The sequence below is a fragment of the Orbicella faveolata genome, unplaced genomic scaffold (genome assembly GCF_042242905.1).
Source record: "Orbicella faveolata isolate gen_17 unplaced genomic scaffold, um_ofav_v1 contig_2, whole genome shotgun sequence".
Taxonomy (NCBI): Eukaryota; Metazoa; Cnidaria; class Anthozoa; order Scleractinia; family Merulinidae; genus Orbicella; species Orbicella faveolata.
In genome coordinates this window covers 4,932,140-4,956,165 of record NW_028301547.1, presented here as the reverse complement: position 1 = coordinate 4,956,165, position 24,026 = coordinate 4,932,140, and the positions used below count along the sequence as shown (strand labels likewise).

Below are 24,026 nucleotides of genomic sequence, written 5' to 3'. Positions count from 1 at the left end.
GAGTTTGCAAAAGTTTTTGAAAGGAAAGTCTGACGCGTACAACTAGCTCATTTGCATAGTGCATGCAGTTCGTGCACTTTCAAGTCCGAGTCGGTGTTTTCAATTGTCAACAAATCTTGACAAAGATTTCTTTCGTTATCTTTTGTGCTGAGATGCTGCAACAAATTTCACGAATGCAAAAAAGGCTACTAACATCATGTGTGTTTCTTCAACATAAGCATAGTGAAGTTTTACACAGCGAAAATGAAAATAGACAAGGAGTTTTGATAACTCGATCATCAAAATCGAAATCGTTATTCCAAGTTGATTAAAGAAAGCGTCATCGTAACTTTGCTGATTGTTTCTGCTTTATTCACATATTTTCAGCTTAGCTTTTAATATGTTCTCAAACATTTACCAATATTAAACATATTTAAAAACTATAGAGCTATTGTTTGAGTTCGATGTACACTTTCACACGAAAGTGCGGCGGAAGTACAATTTGTCATGTTTACTGACTGTACAAAACACGCATCGACGGGCGCTCTCATTCATCGACAACAGAGAATTTACTGGATTTTTACACGAATAAAACTGAGCAGTATCTACGGACGTAAAGTTATTAAGCTTTGATGAAACATCAAGCGTTGCTTACAATTCAAGCGAAACTCAAACTAGCAATTATTTTGTTTTACTTTTCGGTCGCGATAGACTGACAAATTCCTCGCAAGCGTGTGGCAAGAGGAGCTACGAAACTATGAAGTCCTGAAGCTCTGCTATATCTTAATATATCCAGCTAGTTTTTTGCTGTGTAATGGAAAAGCTTTTAATCTTCAACATGTGTGAAATTTAAAGTGGAGTAATGTACAGCTCATGTAAAAGAAGTATCAGTCGGAACACAACTTGGTCAGCGATATATATAAGCTTACAGCGGAACATACCTAAATTCGACAGTGTCGTACTTCACTCAAACTGGAGCAGCTTACGACGAAAATACTTAAGCAAAATTCCAACAGACGTAAACGCGTTGAGTTGTGGGGCAAAAACCTGAAACATTTCGGGAATTTCGGACGCCATTTCCCCCGCGCGACATCCGCAAAAATCCTCGCAGCATGTACGCGCGTGTGCCGCAGGTGATGGCGCAATTTGTTCTAAAAATAGAATTATTGTCCCATATCATGGGGACAACCCCAATACTTGAAATGGCGCGCGCTTACGGTCTCCGTCCCCGATTATGGCTCCTGGTGTGCGCATTAACAATAGCAGGCACCGTCCTTAAGGTAATTCTCCTGAAATAAAACTGGACATAGATTTTTGTTCAAGCTTTGTCCAATGAATATTTATTATATGAGAACTTTAATTATAAAATAAAAAAGGGGGTTGTCCATGCTTGTTAAGGAGCAGTGAGGCATTGAAAATATCCCATTTTAGCTTTATTTAATGCTTATTACAAGAACGCATTCCAAGTTATTGTAAACTCTTTGTGAGCCCAGACTCAAGAAAACACGCCTCAAACTACAGTCAATATTTGTGTCGGACACAAATAAACTTTTTAAGCTTGATTTTGACAGACAGCTGAATCCTTGTTAAAATATTGGAGCCAAATTGCTTGCCACTCCTATCAAACTGCAAAATAGAAAAGACTACAGTGCAGCTGCTATTTTCCCTATTCATTCAACTTTCACCAATAGAAATCAGATCAGTCTTTTCTCACGCAAAGCTTATGATTAGTTGATTAAAATGACTGGAAAAAAATTTGAGGTGCCCGAGTTCGTTAGTGAGCTATAGCCATTTTTAACTGGCAGAATTCAGTATCAAGGCAAATCCGCCATGTTTTCAATGTGCGCATGCACGAACGCGCGCTAATGACGCCATAAATTATGCTCGGTAAGGATGCGCAATGCAATACTGCGGAATGACCTTAAAAAAACAACTGAATGACACCTGTGTTTTATTACTTCACTCCCGTGCTGGTGGGGTAGGTAAGGAGTGGAGAGGAGGAACTCTCCTATAGAAAAGTGCACAATATAAATAGAGAAAACCGTCGACAATTTTAAACAGGACCTGGCATCAGGCACCAGCTAAATTTTGTTTTGTAAGTGTAAATTGAAATCGTTGATCAGGATGGCAATTATTTCTTTTGCTGAGTCTTTTCCTTGGGCTGGGCTTTTTATTGCTTTTTACTCAGGCATTGATCAGAGAGCAGACCAATTTCGCACTGCATTTGATTCAATAGCTGAACAATTGCAAAAACCTAAGCCAATCACTTAGTTTTGCACCAAAAAAATTAACGGTTGTATTAATCTATCAATCGATTTCATTCTGTTGTAGTTTCGCGGCTTGATAAAATATAGATTTATGAAAAAAAAAAATTAGTGACAATTGCCATCTGAAACCAGAGGGAGCAATGGAAAACATTAAGGTATGACAATAGTAATTCTCGCCTTAATCAGAGCTCATTTTCGAGCTCGAGACAGGTAACACTAGCAAGGCAAGAAAAGGTAAAGTCTGCATACGAGCCAAGTGGCTCATCAGGCCGGAGCTTATCCCGGTTTCTGTAGCATGAAGCGACTAGCAAAATTTCTACTCTCCCCTTGATGGGACGCTAGTCTATCGCTTGACTTACCGGGGAGGTGACAGAAAAAAAAAAGGGCACCATAATAGTTTTCAAAAAAGATTGAAAGAACTCGTGAAACTTTAAAAAACGCGTGGTTACAACTACATTTTTTATGAAATGGAAGTGGCAAGCCTATTCAACACGTGATTAGTCTCCAGTTGTAAGGAAAAGCTATTTAGACTGTATTTTGGCTAAACCAGTGGAGAGCTGTCAGGGACGACAAAAGTACTGCTGCGACGATTTGGTCATTAGAAACGTACCAAAAGTGTTTTTTTGTTTTGTTTGTTTGTTTTTTTGTTTTTTTTCTTTTTAAATGTTACCATCACCATTTAGCTTAAAGACTTTTATAAATGCGTTTGGTTTTTTGTATCCAATGGGGAGTTCTAGGAAAAACCGTGAAGAAACATTTTTTCTTGTTTTTAGAAAAATGTCGACATGAGCATTTTATTCGATATTCTAGGCTAATTATGTCGGGAAAATGCGTGGCTGTCCAACTTTTTCTTTCTGGATTCCAATAGCCCTTGCTAAATTCTACTTTTCCATGTGGTGCAAATTTGGGGAAAAGACGTTTGTATTGAGCAGGCACCTTCCTTAAGAAGAAACTCAGGTTTTTTAGGCGTATTGGTAATCAAATGGATAGGAGTGAAGTAAGCAAGCGAGTCTTTTCTTTATGAGAAGTTATACGAAAATTTGCAGATTGCAAGTGAACTTATTTCTTTATTTATTTGACATAGTTCCATCTTTCGCGCTGTTATGTTCCTGCCCTTCTTGAGACACATTTAAATAAAACAACACCTTCATTCATTCCGTTCGCTTTTTTATGCCTTTTCTCATTACTCTTCATGTCAAGTATAAAGCAAACAATTAACGGAGTTTTTTTCGATTTCTCTCATTCTGTTGACATACCTCTAGAGGATTGCGTCGAGTAACACATACAATGTTCGTTTTTTCTTTTACCCAAAAAATAGCATTCCGATAACACTAGCGTGAGAGGTTTAAATCTTAACCCCCGAAATAGTGTTACAACGACCACACTAACTTTTCCTCTAAAGGCTTCCACCCTTGTCTAGCTTGTGTAAAGGGTAATTGGCATGGAAGAGTTTTGTGTTGACTGATAATCGCTTGCAGTATAGCCTGCATTGCAGGTTTCTTTTTTTGTTGATGATGGTGGAGCTGTGGTAGGATGGGAGGCTGGTGGGCTCTGAGGAAGGGGAATGTGTAACAAAAAATAACTTTAAAAAATGATATAGGACTATGAGTTAACGTAGTTGTGAACACGGCACACAATGGAGGGGGTTTCTTGCATCAGGTGTTTCCCACACATTATGTGAATTGCAACCATCTTGGATTCCAGAGGGTCTGAAAGCCGAGGGAGGGGCACGGGGGATGGGGAAAGGAGTGAAAGAGGGTTTACAACAAAAATTGATGCGAGACCACAGCAGGTTTATTCGAACACCTTTCATTACCCTTAAATTAGGACTATGCCGTTTTAAGTTACGTGCAGATACAATATTCCACACATGCATATTAGCGAGAATTTACTTTCTTGCGTCGCCATTCCAAACACCAGCAATTCAAGCTACATTTCACAAATCAAAGATCTCGATTACACTATAAATAAAACCAGCACTCTTTTGTGTACATCTGCCTTATTTCCAGTTTGGCGATCCACTCAGCACCTAGTCCTGTAAAAAGAATATAAAAACCCAATATATGGAATTAGTCGAGCGGAAAGTACTCGGTAGTGTAGCAGTTCTCATGAGCTCGTTTTTCTTCTTGTCGTCAAAGTGCAGCATCTGTTATTTTATTTTTTTTTTTGGGGGGGGGGGGGGGGGGCTAGGTTCATTGTTTCTGTAATTTGTTCTAGTGTTCTCCCAAAGGATATCGAGCCATTCATATGATACCTTACGAGAGCTAATGTCTGACCCAAAGTAGTTAGTGTGAGGTATGGACCAAGTTCATCCCAAATTTCCTTCTATTCGTGGTATATGATTAGCCATAAATGGAGGGGTTTACAGTTTATCAGTAAATGGGGTTATAGGGAAAGTTCGCTCTAGTCATTGGAATTAGAGGAACGTAATAGCATGGCCAATAGGAGCAGGTGCATTGTGACCTCCATCAGGATCCTACTTGTAGTCCATGGCAGGCTTATTCCTAGTATTTTTTGCTTGCCCTGACAATTCGCAGGCACGAGAATATATCCCCTAGCAAAGAGGCACCGTGAGAGGAACAAATACACAACATAACTAAGCTACTAAGTTGACCAGGATTGTCAACCGGACTTTTCAGATGTTCTGGTGCTAACTTGACCAACTACTTGGCCTCTCGTATGTAGTGGGTATGACTTTAATTAAAGCTTTAAGAACCTACCTTTACAAGAAAAAGGGTGACATTAATTAAGCTGTCTGCTAGTAATTTTATCAGCTTACCTCAGGCCAATTCGTAGACAAACACATCTCCGTTGACCTTGTTTCCCGAACCATTACCGGTTCTCTTACTAAACTCGCACAGTTTGGACTCCCCGTACTTCTTATAAGTATTCTTGGCCTCATCTCCTGACCAGCAACTCTTATTGTCTGCTCCAAAAATCTTGTAGCCAAGCGCTTCAGCTTTCCCCTTGCAGTAGTTGAAAATTGCATCGGGGCCCTTAGCACTCACTTTGTCGTCAAATAATTCCGGCAAAGCGAAAGCGTCTCTGGGAGACACGTTGCTGTAGCAACCAATAGGTTCCCAATCACCTTTATAAGAGAATGGTAGATGAATGGTTCAGTAAATGCCAGTAATATCAGGATAGTCAGGACAGGACTGTACAGGATAGTCCGCCTCGTCTAGGCATTTTCGATATGCTTTACGAAGAAGAAACTCCAGGACTAGTAGTACTTTAACTGAATAGAATATATCAAACACAAACAGACCGTGCTTGACCACATTTACAGATAACGAAGAGAGAGTTGAGATTATGACGCGTACGGGGTATTTGTGATAAAATTCAAGGTGCTCGGAGATGTGGTCAAACATTGTCTCCACTGTTGGATATATCTTCTCAATCGAAGCTAAAACTCAAAAAAACGAAAAAGTATCATCGTACAAATATATGTAATTAAGACAAGGTATTCAAATAGCCCCACGGTCACCATTTCCTTTTTAAACGGATTATTAGTGAGTTTGAAAATAGAATCCTCTTGCATTGAAGGGTTCCTAACCCTCCCTTCATTTTCTCAAGTCTGGCTCACCAACACTCAGAGTTAGACCGAGGATACTGTGGAAATCAAGTTTTCAAAACAAAGGGTATGAAGCCCCATTAATTTACCTCCTTTCTTTTGGTAAACAAACACTATTTCTGATGCCAAGAAGCCATAATGCAAACCGCCTTTGGTGGAGCCGCACCTCCCTACAGCAGTGCCATAAATATCATAAGAACTTGCTGCATTCTGGCCAGTCCAGCATCTGGTGTCATCTAAACCGAACACTGTAACTCCTCTTTTGTTGGCCGCGGTCACGCATTGCCCATATTTCCTTGAGATCTTGCCACGTTTAGATTTGAACAAGATGTCGCCCAGAGCTCGTCCTCTGTTTTGGTAGCATCCCATTGGCTTCCACGTTTCTGTCATCGAAGAAAAAATAGCCAATTATTCTAACAAGGCCTTCACTTAAGATAAATTACATGGTAAGGACTCATTCGTTCTTACCTTCTTTTCTTGTAATGCAGGTTCAAATAATCACAAGAAATACATATAAGTTCTTGTCTAAAGTGATCGCCAAAGTGATAATGCGATTTGAATAAAAGTTGGTTTTTTCCACAAAGTGGAACGAACGAAATTCGCTTCTTTTGTTTGTCTGATAATTGCAATGACAATTACTGAAGAAAGTAATTTGATCAGACACAAGACTGAAATAAAAGACAACGATTTTACATCGTCTTGCTGCTGGACGTCTAGTTTGGCATGCCTAGCTCTTTCCATGCAAAACAACTTCGCCCGCACTACAAAAGATCAAAAATGTGATTTAAAGACGGTTTATCTTACTTTGGCATTCCTGATTGTTGCATTCCCTGGTGGTGCTATCGGGTCCTAGTCTACTGCAGTCCTTTCCACCATTAGAAGGCGGTGGATTGGTACACGTCCTCTTTCGTGTTTGCACCCCACTCCCACAAGTCTTGGAACATACACCGTACGGCTTCCAGTCTGAATAACCACCGTTTACTACAAAAAATAGAACATAAAATAATTAAAACGAATGGTCCATTCCCTCCATGGGACTCGCCCGCTGGGAATCATGGGAGTTGTATTCATCAAAATAACCATTCAGTCCAAGATGATGGATACCTGCAGGCGCATCTCATAGAGGTAATTTCTTATTCAAGAGAATATGATCATGATCTCTTATCTCTTAGCCTTTGCATTATCACGGAATCCTGTTTACAATCATAGACTGACTATATACCAAACGTGCAGTGGGCCAATCTAGATCTGTTTTTAATGTGGTGGGGCTGTGATAGGGTAGGAGGCTGGTGGGGTTTGAGGGAGGGAGTATGCAGCATGCACAGCTTCGATCGCTTCTTTCAGAGGGTTGTAACTTTTGAGCGCCATTAGTTTCTAATTTTTTCTAACTTCAGTTGAATTTTGCCCCTTGAATTCATAGTGGGATGGGTGACTGGGGTCACTGGTTTTCACCTTATGGAACTTAACGGTCGCTATTTCTCCGTTTTACCTGGACACTCCTGATTGTTACATTCCCTGGTAGAGCTGTCAGGTCCCAGTCCACTGCAGTCCTCTCCATCGTGTGATGGTGGTGGATTGGTGCACGTTCTTTTACGCGTCTGTTCCCCACCCCCACAAGTCTTTGAACACTCGCCGTACGGTCCCCAATCTGAGTAACCACCGTTCACTACAAAAATGGATAATAGTATAAATAACAAAAATATGTTTACCTGCGGAGATCTCTTTCTACGTACTCATAGTAAAAATTATATTTACAACGCGCCAAAATCGCGCGTAAAAATCGAGAAAAGAAAAAATAGTAATTAAAATGACTTAAAAAGCAAGCCATGGATAAAAAAGTAAATGATCAAAATTAAAATAGCTCTTATGAAAAAGGTAGGTCAAATGTCTTTTGGAAAAATGTGAAAGAAATTCAGGTAATTTTAAAATGTCTTTTGATTATTTGGTAATGGAATCCCAACACCTTAAGTCATACGGAAAGTCCTTCGAATTCATAATCCATCTTCCTGGGCAAAGGCTCGGAGTCTTACTTTTTAGCCTAGCTCTTCACAATCCTCTTCCAGCCATACCTAGTCTGCGTAGCTGGTAGGACCGTATAGAGGATTATCCGCGAAAACGAGCGGCGACTAAACCCCCAGCTATGCAGGCTAAGCCACACTGCGCAAATGATCTTTGTTTGTATGTGTTTTAGCCCAGCGCTTAGCCCTTCACTGTAGCTCCTCACAATCCTCTCCCAGTCACACTGAGCGAAGGATCTTTCTTTGTTTGTTTAATAGCCTAGCTCTTAACAGTATTCTCCCAGCCACTCTGGGAAAGGCTTCTCTTTGTCATGATGTTTTAGTCCAGCTGCTTTAGGAAGTACCAGAATTTGAAGTCACTGATAACATGATCCAAATGTAGGCGCTAATGTTGTCCATATCCTTACCTGGGCACTCCTGATTGTTGCATTCGCTGGTAGTACTGTCGGGTCCCAGTCCACTACAATCTTTTCCTCCGTTGGCCGGTGGTGGATTGGTACATGTTCGTTTTCGCGTCTTGACCCCACCCCCACAAGTCTTGGAACACTCGCCATACGGTTTCCAATCCGTGTAACCACCGTTAACTATGAAAGGCGAGGAAGGAAAAGCCAGTTTTGTATTTCTGTGTAATTACGTCAAGGGGACCGAGTCTGTTGGGATCTTCTACCAATTTATTTTTTGCATCTTGAATTTAAAAATGAATTCCCCCAAAAGCTGACATGCCATTTACAGAAGACGAGCAAAATTTAATAATGGTCACAGGACATGGCTCAGAAACTACTTCAAACGATGCATGTAAAACCTGCATGATAGTTGACAATACTGTTTACGAGAGTTAGCTTCCTCAAAGCACAAAGCGGAGGCCGGACGCTCTTTATGAATTTACGGTGTATCATCGGTAGCGACGTCAAAGGCACTAGGATACTGCGGTTTAGCAACTGTTAGTCCTGTTAGTAAACACACAGACATACATACTTTATTGCAACTCCCTACAAGGATTTTTCAGTTACAAGACTACAAGTAAGTAAACGATGGGTGAAAGAATTTTTGTACTGCGGGAAAGAGAGTTTTGCAATTGTTACTCCGAGATCCGTGAATATGCCTTTGTATCTATCTGCAATTTGTAGTTTAGGACTAACTATAACAAGTTTAAAAACGGACTCAAGTGAATTTCCATTATACCTGGACATTCCTGGATGTTGCATTCCATGGTAGAAGTGTCAGGTCCAAGGACACTGCAGTCTTCTCCTCCGCTTGCCGGGGGCGGATTGGTACATGTCCTCTTACGCGTCTTCACCCCACCTCCACAAGATTTTGAACACTCGCCGTACGGTCCCCAAACCGAGTAATTACCGTTTACTATGTAGAAGCGAGATAAGAAGAACCAAATCGGACCACTCAGAACAATAAAGTCAATGGATTACTTGGATATTACTTGCACGTAAATAATTGTTTATTTTTTCACCAAGAGCTTGTAAGCTAAGAAGGCAACGTCTGTTAAGGTAGTCGTAGACATTGTCAGCGAGGTTATAAAACTAAGATGTCGAATTAGACAAAATCGTCACAGTCAATAACCTTGATAGAACAAAGAAAATGTCATTACCAGTCGTTTCACTGGCTACCAGCAATAGACAGCGTGGCTACGCCTTGTTGAAAAATCTGTCGGGGAAAAATCTGGCACGAGGCCTACTGAGACTTGGAAATCATCTCAGTTCTTTTCATGACCATTTCCTTACCTGGACAACCTCCACTGTTGCATTCTTCTGTGAGGGTATCAGGTCCCAGACCAGAACAATCCTTACCACCAGGGCTTGGAGGAGGATTTGTGCAATAACGCCTTCGATAGCGATGACCAGTACCACAAGTTACGGAACACTCAGTCCAATCACCCCACTGAGAGTACCCGCCATTATCTGGAAAAACATTATATGGCACGGTAGGTTTCTTTCAGCAATGGATGCTTTAGTGTGAAATCATTATGGAATTTTACACTTTGGTTGTGTCACTTGATGGGAAGCTAATCACATCTGGGTCAATAATGACGATATAAATGAAGAGGAGATGAGTATTCCAGAAAGGTAGAGCAAGGTAACAAACTAGTTGGCTAACCTTATTCATAGGGTGAGTTCGGGTCTTTTAGTTTTTTTCAGGACTTTGTACAATAAAGGTGGGCCATATTACTACTTAAGGAAAGTATTGAATATTCTTACTTGCTTTACATCCGTACAGCTCTACACGCAAAGCGATGAGAATGTACCAGTCCTCGGGAATGATTCTTATGGTCCTTGTGGTAATTGGTGGAATCAGGTCATATTTGACAACGCTGTCTTTGTCGTTGTTGGCTTTAAAAGTCTTAAAAAGAATAACTGTTTACTGAAACGTAATTTTTGTCACTGTCCAATTTTAAAAGACCTAGACTACGAGTATTATTAAACGAATATCTCATCATTTCTGCACGAACTTGAGGAATGAAATGACCAATCGTAGCTCGTGCAATTTCTTGCAAATTTTGTACACCATTTTGAAGGAAAACAATTATTTACCGTGCCTGTATTTTGAGAAGTTGAAGTCCTTCAACGCCTTTTTAGCACTCCTAGATCAGATATTAATTGACTCTAATCACTACTTTAATGCTGTAATTACGGCTTTAATGCTGTAAATTCTTGTCTCCTCCGCAGCAACTTTTTTGGGATATCACTCAACGCTCGACTACTGTATCTATTCGATTGTAAATTACACTGCAGGTGTCCTCCTGCAGGAACAGTCGGCAGCTAGTAGTTACAACTCGGAAATAAAGTCATTCAGTTGCATTGTATAGTCATTCCCCAAAATATTTACCTTGGTATGTGTTTCTGGCTGGTATTGCTGAAGAAAACCGCGGTCATCAATGTATTGAAGCGTGTAACTCTTGACATAGTAAACCGCATGGTAAAAACCCTGCGTGGCAATGCCAGTCACTTGTGTGTCTCTTCCAAAATTGATCTGAAGCCACTGACTATGATCACTCACTGCTGGTATCCAGCCTCCATAACGTCCAACTCCTCCCTTATAGTGCAGCCTAGCATTACCAGGAGCGTACAGTAAAGTCCCAGGGGCCAGTGTAGTGGAGGCTGTTATAGCGGAATCTGGAATTAACTTATCTTGCATCCCTAGTGGATCCTTACAACTGACCTCTTGAGGTATTTGGAAGCCTGAGAAAACAAGACGGAAGAAACAAGGCTGTTGTTGTATGTGAAAAGAAATACCTTTAACAACAAAAATGGAAGTCGACACAAAAAAGACAAGGCATGTAGAGTGTTAACGGAGAAGTAAACAAGTAACAAAAGAGTACTACGACTGCCACTACAACTACAACTACCACTACCACTACTATTACCACTACCAGTACCAGTACCAGTACCACTACCAGTACCACTACCAGTACCAGTACCAGTACCAGTACCACTACCACTACCACTACCACTACCAGTACCAGTACCAGTACCACTACCACTACCACTACCACTACCACTACCACTACCACTACCAGTACCAGTACCAGTACCAGTACCAGTACCAGTACCAGTACCAGTACCAGTACCAGTACCACCACCACCACTACCACCACCACCACTACCACCACCACCACCACGAACACTATCACAACCACTGCCACTACCACTACCACTACCACTACCACTACCACTACCACTACCACTACCACTACCACTACCACTACCACTACCACTACCACTACCACCACCACTACCACTATTACGACCACTACCACCACCACTACCACCACGAGCACGAGCACGAGCACGAGCACGAGCACGAGCACGATCCCGATCCCGACCACTACCAAGACCACTACCACTACCACTACCACTACCACCACCACTACCACTACCACTACTACTACCACTACCATCACCACTGCTACTACCTTTACCACTACCACCGCCACTACCTCTACCAGAGTGAGTACCACTACCACTGCCACTGCCACTAACACAACCGCAACCACAACAAATGCAACTACAACTACAATTAGTGTATCAAAATCCCTACTACAACCACAGTCACGACCACTACTGCTACCACTACCATCACCACTTCCACTACCTCTACCGCTACCACGACGTGTACGACGAGCACTACCACTACCGCAATCACTGCCGCTACCGCTAATGTTGCTGACACTGCTAATGATACGGCCGCTGCAGCTGCCTCTACTACTACTTCGACGTTCACAGCTCCGTACCTGATTTACAACCATAGAAATCAGCCCTCATTGAAATCCAGACATGGTATTCCAATGGATTGATTCGGATGAAGCGTGCAATAATAGGATTCTTTAGCTTGTGACTCACAATTGAGAATCGATCCTCATTCCCTTCAAATTCCTTAAATAGAACAAAAGAGTACATGCTTTCTTGATTACAAATATGGTGTAATTGGTTAAGACGACACAATAGAACGCTTGGAAACAAACTTAACCTAATAGAGGATGAAGGATAAGATAGGTTACGTGGGTCTCATCCCCACTGTAATCATTCTCAAGCTGTTTTTAGACATCGTACTTAGTTCTTTGGGGGTTAGACACCATTGGTGTTGCGTGGATGCTTTAATGGAGTACAAAAATGCGTGCAGATCCGTTTGGGCTCTTTACGTGACTATAATTCGTAACATCATCGGCTATTTCTTGACCTTCCTTTGATTTTGAATACCAAGAGTGAACTAAAAAGAATTTGAGAGATTACCTTAGGTACTCTTCAAAAACAACAATAACACACAAATTAAAAACAATTAGGTTTTACATCGAAGAAAAATTACCTTGACAGACCCGTCTTCCAGGTAGTCACGGAAAAAGTTTCCGTCATAACTGTACGTCAGACGATACTTTTTCACCCATTCGTAAGTATCGTCTCTTCCTTGAGTGGAAACTATCGTCACTTTAACGAAACGCCCAAAATTCACCTGAAACCAACTGTTGTCTCGTAGATTACCAGCTGCCCAAGCTCCATAGTGTCCAGCTTTAAGCCTGAAATTAAGTCTTCCATTGCCCGGTATATATAAAGTTGTACCCGGAGCTACATTGCTTGAAGCAGTTATTGAGGAGTCCGGAATGGCATAATTTTCCAGACCTAATCCTTCCTGGCAAGCAGGGGGTTGCGGGGTGGGAAAACCTGAAGGAGAAATCGTGACTTTTGTTTGTAGTTTGTTTTATTTCAGAACTGACTTACGTAGTATATCAGTTAAACAAACTGCTGACTATCTATTGCCAGCTCACTGCACATTTATTACGGTAGAATGATTCTTCCTTCGACTGCTTAGATGGCAAATTTGGTTTAGAGTTTAAACAAACCACGACGGCAACGGTAATCAGAACGTCACCAAACAAAAGGTTTAATGAGGAAAACAAAGGCTGTGCACTGCGGTATAAAGCCTTCTATATTTCACGTGAGATGACAAAGTGTTGCTTATATTGGTGAACGTGAGCCCCCGACGGCTCAAAATGACCTCTGGCGTTACATATTAAGTTTGGGCAGATTTTAAGACCAAACGGCGACTGAACAGATCTAGATAATAAAGAAATTTAAAGGTTTAATAATACACATGAAAAAATTACTCGATTGTGATTGGTTAAGAGCAGTGCAGTTCAAGTGTAACACCAGTGCAAAAAGTGTAACACCAGTGCAAATTACACATCGAAATTCTGGATTATGATTGACTGAAAGAAAATTGGAAATTTTCTAAGAAAATGATATCACGTAAAATGAGGACGAAAATTTTGTGCTGAAACTTCGAAAAAAGTTTTCTCAAATGAGAAAAAATGGCTTCAAGAAAGATCTTCCGCCACTTCCTCCGCGCGAATTTTTTCATGTTTATATTATTAATTTAATAAGTAATCATACGGTTTTTCTCGTTCAATTTGGAATTAATTTGCACTTGTGAGTTTTTCAAAAAGCTGAAATTACACTCGCCGAAGCGGCTCGTGCAATTTCAGCTTTTTGAAAAACTCACTCGTGCAAATTAATTCCAAATTGAACTCGAAACCGTATGATTACCTATACAAATACATACATCCATTTTAACGAGACCTCGTTCTTGGCGTCGACATAGTCATTATTTGAGCTCCCTAGTTACAGAAAGATATGTTGATTATATAATACATACATTTATTTGTGACATCTCCATACCTGAACGACACCCATACAACTCCATTCTTAGTGACATCCACCCATGATACGATACCGGTTGGATTCGGATGTAGCGGGCATAAATTGGTGGATTCAGTGTGTTGATATGAAGGCTGTCCCGGTCACGATTGCCTTGAAAGACCTAAAGTGATAACAAAAGGCACATGTACGTATTGGCAAATGTCACAGGAGTGTTTAGCAAACGCGGACGACCACAATCAGTGACCAATCTCAAAGAAATCGAACTGGACAATGAGATATAGAGGGTATCTACAATCATGGACAAAAGTTTGGGACAAATTTGCACTTGTGGCGCTTTTTCATACGCGCCAAACAAACAGTCACGCGCGAATTCAACTACACTTGCTCAGCCTCTCCTCCCACCCCACCTACCATGTTGGACACGTGTACACGCAATCTCTCCACAGTTTCAACATTGTAGTGGATGGGAGAGGGGGGAGGGGGGCAGAAACAAATTTTGTAAAGGATAACAGAGCTTTTTCAAAGTTCGTTTTAAAAACACAGATAATTCATGCAATGACACAGGTGTCCCAACGAATTTTGTCCACCATCGTACCACAACTATCCGATATTGATAGTAACTTATAAATGTCTAATAAAACAACGTTTGTGGAGTTAGCCTCATTGTAAGGCGCCGAAGTTCGAATCGAGTGATCGGGGTTCGTGCCCTGGGCGGGGTAACTGCGTTGTGTTCTTAGACAATACCTCTCTTCACCCAGGTGTATGAATGGGTACCGGTGAATTTAATGCTGGGGTGGTGGGGTGGGATAACCCTTCGAAGGACTAGCATCCCATCCACTGGGGGAGAAAAAATAATCCTAGTCCTTAGTCGGGATAAACTCCGGCCTTTACGCACAACTTCGCCCAGCGTAAACTTTGTTTTTCTTTAGTTAAGTGGAAGTTCAATCTCCAAAGGATAAAACGAAAACAAACAAACAAACAAACGAAAAATTGAATTACTGTATGACTTTAGCTAAATGTTTTGGTTTCAACTTACCCTGTCAGAGCCATATTGACCGTTCTTGTAAAACTCAAAATATCCGCCATCATAGCTATAAGACACCTTGTATTCAGTCACCCACTCATACAATTCTGCTCGGCCCTGAGTTCCGATCTTGGTCACCTTTGTGATGTCACCAAGATCCACCTGAATCCATTGTCCTTGTTCCAGGAACAAAGTTGACCACGCGCCTGTTTTGCCGTTCCCTGGCCTGTGATTAAGCCTGGCATTGGTAGCTCCATGAGCTACACTAAACTGCAAATACAATACGTCGATTCATAAATTTATTGTTTGATTGCCTGTGTCTCCTTATTTAGGGAATTGAGCTACCCTGTGCTGAAGCTCTTTACTTTCAAGAGCACCATAGTTATGTACTTCTTAGCATCCCTGACCCTGTTTTGTGTGTGTGTGTGTGTGTGTGTGTGTGTGTGTGTGTGTGTGTGTAAGTCTGAGGTTTTCTTTATGAATGCTTTGTTTTTTGTTCTCCCTTAAACTAAAGTGGAAACTGTAAATTCTTTATTTATCTCTCCTGTCCAACATTTAGACATAACTAGGCTGGAGGTTTACTTGAAAACCTAACCAATCATTTAGCTTCCAGGTTCCTTAAAACAAGATTACAACAGTTACCATATCTGAAACATGCTACATACATGAAATATACAAAAAATATTATAAATATTTATGTTTTTAGTGAGAAAATAAAGATGTTGTTTTTGTCTTCATGGCGGAAACAACCCTATACAGCATAATACCGCATTAAAGTATTGTTCAATAGCACTAGCTGCTGCTGGAAATTGTTTTCAAAATTTGATGATCGTTTTTCCAAATTTACCGGCGGAGATAGCTTAGATGGCAGAGATCTTCAAGACTGCGAGACGTGACCAGTAACTACTGACACACTATTACTGAAGAAGAATCGCAAGATTTCGAAATTCGCGTCAAAATATCAAACCAAATTTGGGTACTATACGTTAAAAATAACTACCGGTATGTCGACCTATAACCCGCCTGATATATCGTCAAAGAGTATACAAGTATAAACATGTATTGCATTTACCTCGTAATTAGCTTTGATAGCAGAGTCGGGGATTTTGCCATTTTCCATTCCCAGGGCTTCTTCATCGCAACCTGAAAGCGTGAGCAAACAAGAAGCCCAATAGAACCCATTACTAAGCACAGCGCCTTCTTTTTATATGTAAAAATATATATTTTTGGAATGAATTCAAGAGTATTTGCTGTACTGCAGTACGAAGCTTAAGTCTATTGATATGGCTACATAACCGATTTTGCTCAGGCCTTTGGGTAAGTTGCAGTGGCTTGGGGGAGGTTTCAACTATGATAACCAATGGATGTCGTATTTTCCTTGAATTCATGTTATCACTACATTTAACTCAACTACTACACTTGATAGCAGACTGGCGCATTTTCTGTTCACTGATATGTTTTTCAGCAGTTACCAGTTCATTAGACATTTCGAGTGGTCAGTTAGAGAGTCTAAAATTGTAATCGCTTTTCGTTCAGTATTAGCTGCTCATTCTGACGAGGTACTTGATAAATTGGTTGAATTGACATTGACTAAGCTTTGTAGTTTTAATAATACTGTTCACGTACGAAAATCAGTGTACTGTATGTAATGATCTTAGTTTTGAAAATAGCAGAATGAATTAAACCTCTTCATTTTGATCCTACATCTTCTTGATGCATGCAATACAATTGTTTATACATTCAACTATCTCTAGTATAAATAACGATCAAAATGTATGAGGTATTTGTGGGGGTAACGTTAAGGACTATGAAAGCAGATTGATGATGAAAATTTGAGACTTTCTTCTTTTTCAGAGTACATACCTTCATCCGCATATCCTGAGAAGAAACACAAAAGAGAGAGAGAGAGAGAGAGAAAAAAAAAAACGGGGTTAGAATGTGCAAGAGATCTACACCTTTATAGCAATGACACTAGACAAGTACAAATCAATATAAGAAATCCCTTCTTTTCTGTAGAGGGGGGATCTTTTCCTAATCTTATAAATTGGTAATGGAGTTCCTAACTTATACTAACAGATGCCTGTTAGTCTGATTTTAACCTTTTTTATTCAAAAGTATACCCCCTCCTAAAAATGTACGATGTATTTTGATAGTTCTTTTATAAGTATATGTATCAGTGAACTGTTTATGTAAACACAGATTAATACAAAACTACATTGCGACGCAAAGAAAAAAAAATGAAATCGAAATTATTAGTGTTAGCAAGCTTCAAGATTAAAGTTTTCAGTTTTTTTATTATTGCACACTGTTTACAAAACAACAACTTAACATAAGAGGGTTTACAATGATATAGGAAAAATAAATACAGATAGAAATTAATTAGAAGAAACAATATTTAATTGTGTACAGTGACCAAAGTAGCCAATGAGCTTTCGAGTTGGTCACTGTCATGCAGATATAAGTTGGCGTTGGCCGCATGCTAAGTTAATTTAAATTAATATTTACATTAAAGACATAAATGCAAGCTAAAATAAAGGAAAACAATGTCCTGAATATTGTACAGCAGTACAAACATTAAATGAAACGGCCGCTGTTAGTAATGTGTACAAGTTATATTTACTGGCACTATTGTAAACATTAAGTTGACTGTCAATTGCATGCCTCAAGTAATGTACCAAGTAAAAAAAAAAATGGAAACAAAAGGTCTTCATAGCGGATGTTGATGGGTTTAATGTCGCTTGGCAGCCTTATATTTATTTTTTCTAAACAAAAGTAAAAAAAAACAAAAAACAATCTGGAGTAAAAATCCAGTGAAATGTTAGCCTAAGTATTGTTCGCGTCACAGTCTTGAGGTTCCTGTTGCATCGCCGAGTTTAGACACTTTAAGAAACGGCCTTCATACCAAAAAGCACACCTTGAACAATAATATTAATAATGATGAATTTATATAAACACAAAAGAAGCAGAAGAGCTGATGTGGTCGTGTATGTATAAAAATAAAGATTCCTAACTCACCTTAGTAATTACAATTAAAATGGAACTATTTAAACTTGAAACTAAAATTTACAAAACCGAAAAACTATATAGATACATGGGCATCGTATTGTCATTTTAAAACATTTTGTGTTAAAATGGTCATTATGTTTATTGCTTTTCTTATGAGCCTAGATGTTTTGTCAATTAGATTTTTAACAAGTCACAGCATTTCGCATTCCAAAGCTTTACAAAACCCCTTTCAAACGATGTGGAAGAAATGTTATTGCATTATTTGAGTACTTCTTACAAGTTTGTTTTGGTATGTCACTGATCGCCAGAGGATGCTGTACATATGTAGATAAACAGCTGATGACTACCTCCCTTAATGAATTTTTCCTCGGGACAGCTTTTAAAGACCATGCAAATACTCAAATTAATTCAAAAGGAACGTGTTAAATTAAGGGAGGATGAAAAATCAACTAAGGGAAAAATATAAATGGAGTTGATTCATTTGTTCTTTTTAAGAGTTATTAGAATTTTCACAATTTGTTTGGCTCTTTGGAGGAGTAAAAAGTTATTTGGTTAAATATGTTATTGCGTGAAGAAAACAAAAGATACTCCTAGGAGCTAAACCACCTTCGCAGGAATGCAAATAAAATTGATGTTTTCTGCTCTTGCAAACCGTTAATAGCAAAAAAGTACGAAAGAAAGGACTACTTAAAAGTACTAACTAGAATATAGTACACGAGTACTATGTAGAATAGACCGTTCTTTGTGCTCAGTGGAAAATAATGATTTTTACTTAGAACTTCCCGTTAGTAACAACAAATTCTGCGTGCATCTTCCTTGTTGACTGGCTAGAGCAACTTATACACTAATGTTTTAAACTTTCAAAATGAACTCGTGTAGGTTTGACAGGTTTTACGCCTTTTTAATGAAAGGTTTGTTGAGTTTGTTTTCATTCATTCATTCTGTTTATTTTGTCTTTTTACTTAATGTACAGTATTTATTAATATTTTAATGTTAGGCGAGGTGACCTCCAGAAACCATCAGGCTTTTAGTTGAGGCCACCTCGTGCGTAACAATACGGTTACATAAATAGCGCAACAATGTGCGGCTTTGCCACTGTTGTCATTAATCAGCCGCAAGATGGTAGGATTCGATGTCCCGTGGACAGAAGTTTTGAAATTTTTTCAACTTCACACAGTGATTTTTTTCGTTCATTTTTGGACAATGTGGAGATAGTTGTAAATAAAATCTGTTTCTGGAAAGAAAAGTAGGGGACACCGAACGTCCAAGATCGTTAGATCCAAGCAAAGCTGTAGCTATCTGCTCTATCATTGTTCAGTTTAGTACTTAGCGCACGCGCTCGATGCATGACGTGGCGTGTGAATTTGCGTGCGCAGTAAGGATGCGCGGAAACAATTGGCGCGAACGTCCTTAAGCACGATCGGTCTTATGCGAAGAGATAGTAATAGTTGTAATTCAAGTTTTGAAAAAACTTACTGAATAGTTTTCCATGTATAAAATCACTTTCTTATCACTGGTTCCCCCTCATCGTAACCTTTTCATCACCACTTTCATAATACTTTGTTCCTGGCTCGTAGATATTTCTATTTCTGAGATCCATAACAAGAACGAAAACAAAACAAGCGAAAAACATGGATATTCATTTGGGAGCTGTTTTAGCTCCGTACGAGTCCATAATCCATACGATTGAAGACAACAGTAGCACAAAATCTCGCAGACTAAAGCTATTAATGTAAATCACTTTTTTTTTGGAGAAAATAGGTTAAAATCCCTGTGGAATTAAAACACTAAAATATCAAAGTTCTTTTGTACTTACCACTAGGTATCAAAAGTTGAAGCAGCAAAATAATGTGTAGCTTAATGTCCATGATTGCACTGAAAGCTTGAGAAGACTAACCTGCTTCACGAAAAGGACGCTTTCTTTATAGAAATCCATGCCTAATGGTAATTTCATCATTTAAAAAGATCTGATTGGTGCCTCAAAATACATTTCTAAAGCTCCTAACAACAAACCGAGTTGTTAAGGAAGTTTTAAGAAGTAGAATGGACAAGTTTTTAGCATAAATATAACTTCCTGTTGAACTTTTGAATTAAAACCTAAAGGAGAAATAGATGCGTTATATTTTCTGGCCATGTTTTGGTCGATATACTCCAGTGTTCATGAAAGTACCCCTGGTGCAAGTCAACCACTGAACACTACTTACCAAATAAAACAAAATGTGACAGCTTCTTACTTACAAATGAATCAACGTGTCATCTGAGAATGACTAGGGTGTTTACGAAACCACGATGGCGACGCCGAGGACAACGTCGATTAAAAAATGGATTTATATTTTACCTGCGAATCTCGCGATACTCTAAAGTCATTTACTTCCTTTATCACTGTCAAAACTATCGCAAAACTAAATCCGGAACACAGCGAAAAATTTGAAATAAAAATTTAAAAAATTAGCCGTCGTGGTTCACGTTCATCAGACAACGAAAAATTTGGTCATTTCACGTTGTTGTCTTGCAAAGGACGGCAAAGAAATGTACCAAGAATTATAACGCACGTGCACAGCCATTGTACTGCTCAATAATTCTTTTGTTCAGTGACGTTGCCGTTGCCGTTGCCGTCGTGGTTTCGTAAACTCCCTGCTGTTGTCACATCAACGCGTTAACCATAGTCTCACCGGGCCAGTCTTGAGTTTGATGGCATCAGGCCTAACAGTAGTCCGTGGTTGCAGTCTACTTGTAGTGACACCAATACCGTTAACTGTGTTGTCAGTTTTTATCAGCCTTTGCATGACGTCAGACTTAAAAGTACCCTAGATGTTGTGCAGTACAGCCTAATTTGGTGATCTGTGAAATGCTAACATGGCTCACAGGAGAAGGTTGGAAGCCTGTTTTTTGTTTGATGTCTTATAAGTTTAAAAATTTCTCGGTGAATTATGATTATGATTAGTTGAAAATAAAATATCAAATTTACACAAGTCGTAGCAACAAAGAAATCATTCTCAAGAATGCTATAAATGTTGTTCCTCTCCGAATTGCAAAGACCTTTTCAAACAAAGAGCAATTTAAAACTTGAAAACATTGTGCTAAAACTTTTTGCACGTAGTAACGGTCCGTTATTGCAGATTTAGTACCATTTGTTTGGTTTTGTATATAGCTGGTCATGCATATGAAAATAAGTCCCCCTGAGGCCCTACTAGGGGTTTTCGGGATACAGGATATTTGGAGAAAAAATAAATGGTATATTGGATATTTATGCCAGATAAAACGAGATATCGAATACGAAGATCGTTAATTTTTGTATTAACGGGATACTGGACATTAAGGCTGAGGATTAACGGGATGTGGGATACTCAGATCCCCCTTAGCTTAGCATCTTTCATTAGCAACTTCCGCTATAACACAAAACAAAACAATTGTTTAGGCTTTCGGGCGTGCTCTTGTTTAACTGATTTGGACTTAAACTAATCTGACACAATGTTTAGCTAGAGAAAGCGATTGGAGAAGAAATATCTTTTAACAGCTGTATTTGCTCTCAGTGATTATTCAAGTAGCAAAATTTACCGGTTTACATATTTTACTTGAGGTACATGCATGGTTCAGTTACTTTATGGGTGTTTTACTTGTAGTAAGGTTGACCTTAAAATTGTATTTAGTACATATAACCACTAAACTTATGATAAAAAATAAAGTATTCATCTAGTCTTAAGAGATCAATTTGGTGACAGGAATTTACAAGCATGGGGTAAGGGTGTCATTATTTCAGTTCTTAACACTTCCTTCACAACAGTGCATTTTAACATTTAATTATCACAATAGTTTTGTTCCCATAAGGATAGAACTCCGATCACAAAGTACAATAGTCTGAGCCTCTATGTTATGCCGAATACAGTACTAGATTTTAAGTGCGGTCAGATTTTATGAAAGACTGCTTTATAGAAAATTGTATCTCATTATTCGATTACATCTATCAGTGCTCGTTTTGGGTTGCTGTATGTACATATACAGTAGTCAGAAATTTGTGCAAAATGTACACGAAAATCTACAACGTAAACTAAATGACACTTAAAATTAGAACTGAGAAAGTATTATTTAAGCAAATGGCGCCCCAATGATTCATAACGAAACAAAAATACTTTTTTTCTATTTTTCAGCCTGAATGTTTTCAGATTATCACAATTTTAAGACTGACTATCATACATAACATACTATAAAACGTTACTGGAAATATTGTTTCATTTTTCTGGAGGTCCTTCGCCAAAATAAGTTATAAGTTCAGTGCTTTGGACATCCTCAGGGCTACTTGTGGGTTGTAAAGAAATGCAAATGTGGTTTCTCGCCATAGTTTTGCCTGTTCAAAAAAGCTTGAACTATCACTGAAACAGTGATGAAACATTTTGATGACTGGCGAGTTTTCTCTTCGCTTAAGTGTTTTTTTAGCGGCTGCGTCTTGTTTTAAAGTCGTGTCCGCATTTACATCAGTACAAGAACTTGATTTCCTTTAGCAACAAAAACGCCTGATCGTACTGTCAACTTTCGCGTTCCTGTTTATATGTTTAGATTGGAACGCAATCTGGGATAAACAGAGAGGTAACCGTTCTTATTAATCTCTGAATCTAAACAGTGACGAGAGAACGTTAACAAGAGTTGAACAGTCCCAGCTAGACTAAGTTTGAAAGGCTAACTTCAAAATTTGCAATTACGGCTGATTGTTCAAAAGGAATCACCAAGATTTCAAACACATTTCTTTTTTCAAATCCATGAACTGCCCTAGGATTTGAAAAAGATTCTGACGACCAAATTTGAAAGATATGTGTGAGCAGCAGGAATGTGTGTATTTATCATATTCTTTCATTCCCTGATGATGTCGTAGAACGGCGAAAGCTTGGAATTAAAATACAGTAGCTCAAGGCCTAAATTGAATCAATATAGCTATCTATTCCGAAATGCTACTGAAGGACAACTTCAAACCTTATTATTTTCGGTTTTCAGTTTTAGACAAACTTGCTACCAATGTGCAGCTCACGAGAACAGGCAAAGACAAAGATTAGCTACTGGAAAGATTTGCTAGGTATGTTAAGGTCAAGATTCATAAATGGTTATTTGGTTTTGCCACCCTTTCCCGACATGCTATCCCTGATATCCCGTGATTCTTTTTACGCTCGAAATTACACCTGGCATTCTGTCCCAGGCCTCCCCAGGCATTCTGTTTTAAAACTTACGCATCTCACGACATGACACCATCTGAGCCACAGCCACCAGACCAAACCACACAATGAACCGTACGGACATAATCTAGCCTACAAATAAAAAAAGAACAAAGAAAAAAATTCAATTGTGATATGACTGGCCAAAAACTTAGGATTGACTGAGATCAGGCAACTTTGTGATTATTGGCTGTAAAGTAAAACCCACAGGAATCACTACCTTAATTCAGTTTGTATTTTTTATCTCAGAGATATGTAAACTTGGGCTCTTTTGTGTCCCTGCGTTAGCTAAAATGCCTATAGCCAAAGGCAAATAGATTTGGTCGCGTAGTAATTGCGGGATGCAATTAGTACTAAATCCACTGAGCTTAGCCCCTCGACGATGTCACGCAATAGCAACAATTTTTCGTATTTTTCATTCAAACCAAAAAAAAAAAAAAAAAACGCTCCACAGATCAATTTATCACGTGGAATTTAATTAAACCCAAAGTTCATAAGAATCCGTTGCAAACTCCTACAGAATATAAGACTTCAAACTTTTACAAAGTAATGTATACCTACTATGCCAGGAGGCAATTGTCCGTCATGCACCTATGCGTCCGTACTTCAATAGATCACATGGGAGGAACCAATCAAAATGCTAGAATAATTCGTTATATCATATAAAGCATAATTGATTATTTGCTTGGTGAGTCACTGTTTTGCGCGCCAAAATAAATTATGCTAGGAGTTCGAGATGCATGACTGAGCTTGCAAGTACTCTAAAGCAAATAATAACGTTGATCATAACGTGCAA

The 24,026-nt window shown here is 39.1% G+C and overlaps 1 protein-coding gene across 1 annotated transcript; it reads right to left on the bottom strand.

Annotated features, from left to right (window-relative positions):
• Positions 1–4,018: 4,018 nt before the first annotated feature.
• LOC110044481 (uncharacterized) lies at positions 4,019–20,420 on the bottom strand. The gene is made up of 17 exons (XM_089289744.1): positions 19,846–20,420; positions 16,887–16,901; positions 16,096–16,166; positions 15,036–15,293; positions 14,018–14,159; positions 12,651–13,003; positions 12,079–12,220; positions 10,674–11,026; positions 10,046–10,187; positions 9,572–9,748; positions 9,018–9,194; positions 8,243–8,419; positions 7,307–7,483; positions 6,622–6,798; positions 5,907–6,200; positions 5,026–5,334; positions 4,019–4,281 (listed from the first exon to the last, which is right to left on the bottom strand). Exons 1-16 carry the CDS (start codon positions 19,895–19,897, stop codon positions 5,027–5,029), a joined length of 3,015 nt encoding a protein of 1,004 aa, XP_089145870.1. The 5' UTR covers positions 19,898–20,420; the 3' UTR covers positions 4,019–4,281; position 5,026.
• Positions 20,421–24,026: the final 3,606 nt, after the last annotated feature.

Excerpts from the sequence above, each read along its gene's own strand:
- LOC110044481 (XM_089289744.1), bottom strand. The coding sequence starts at position 19,897 with ATGGACATTAAGCTACACATTATTTTGCTGCTTCAACTTTTGATACCT. Across the intron at positions 9,195-9,571 it reads CAACAGTGGAGGTTGTCCAG|TAAACGGTAATTACTCGGTT; the intron begins GTAAGGAAATGG and ends GCTTCTACATAG. Across the intron at positions 7,484-8,242 it reads CAACAATCAGGAGTGCCCAG|TGAACGGTGGTTACTCAGAT; the intron begins GTAAGGATATGG and ends CCATTTTTGTAG.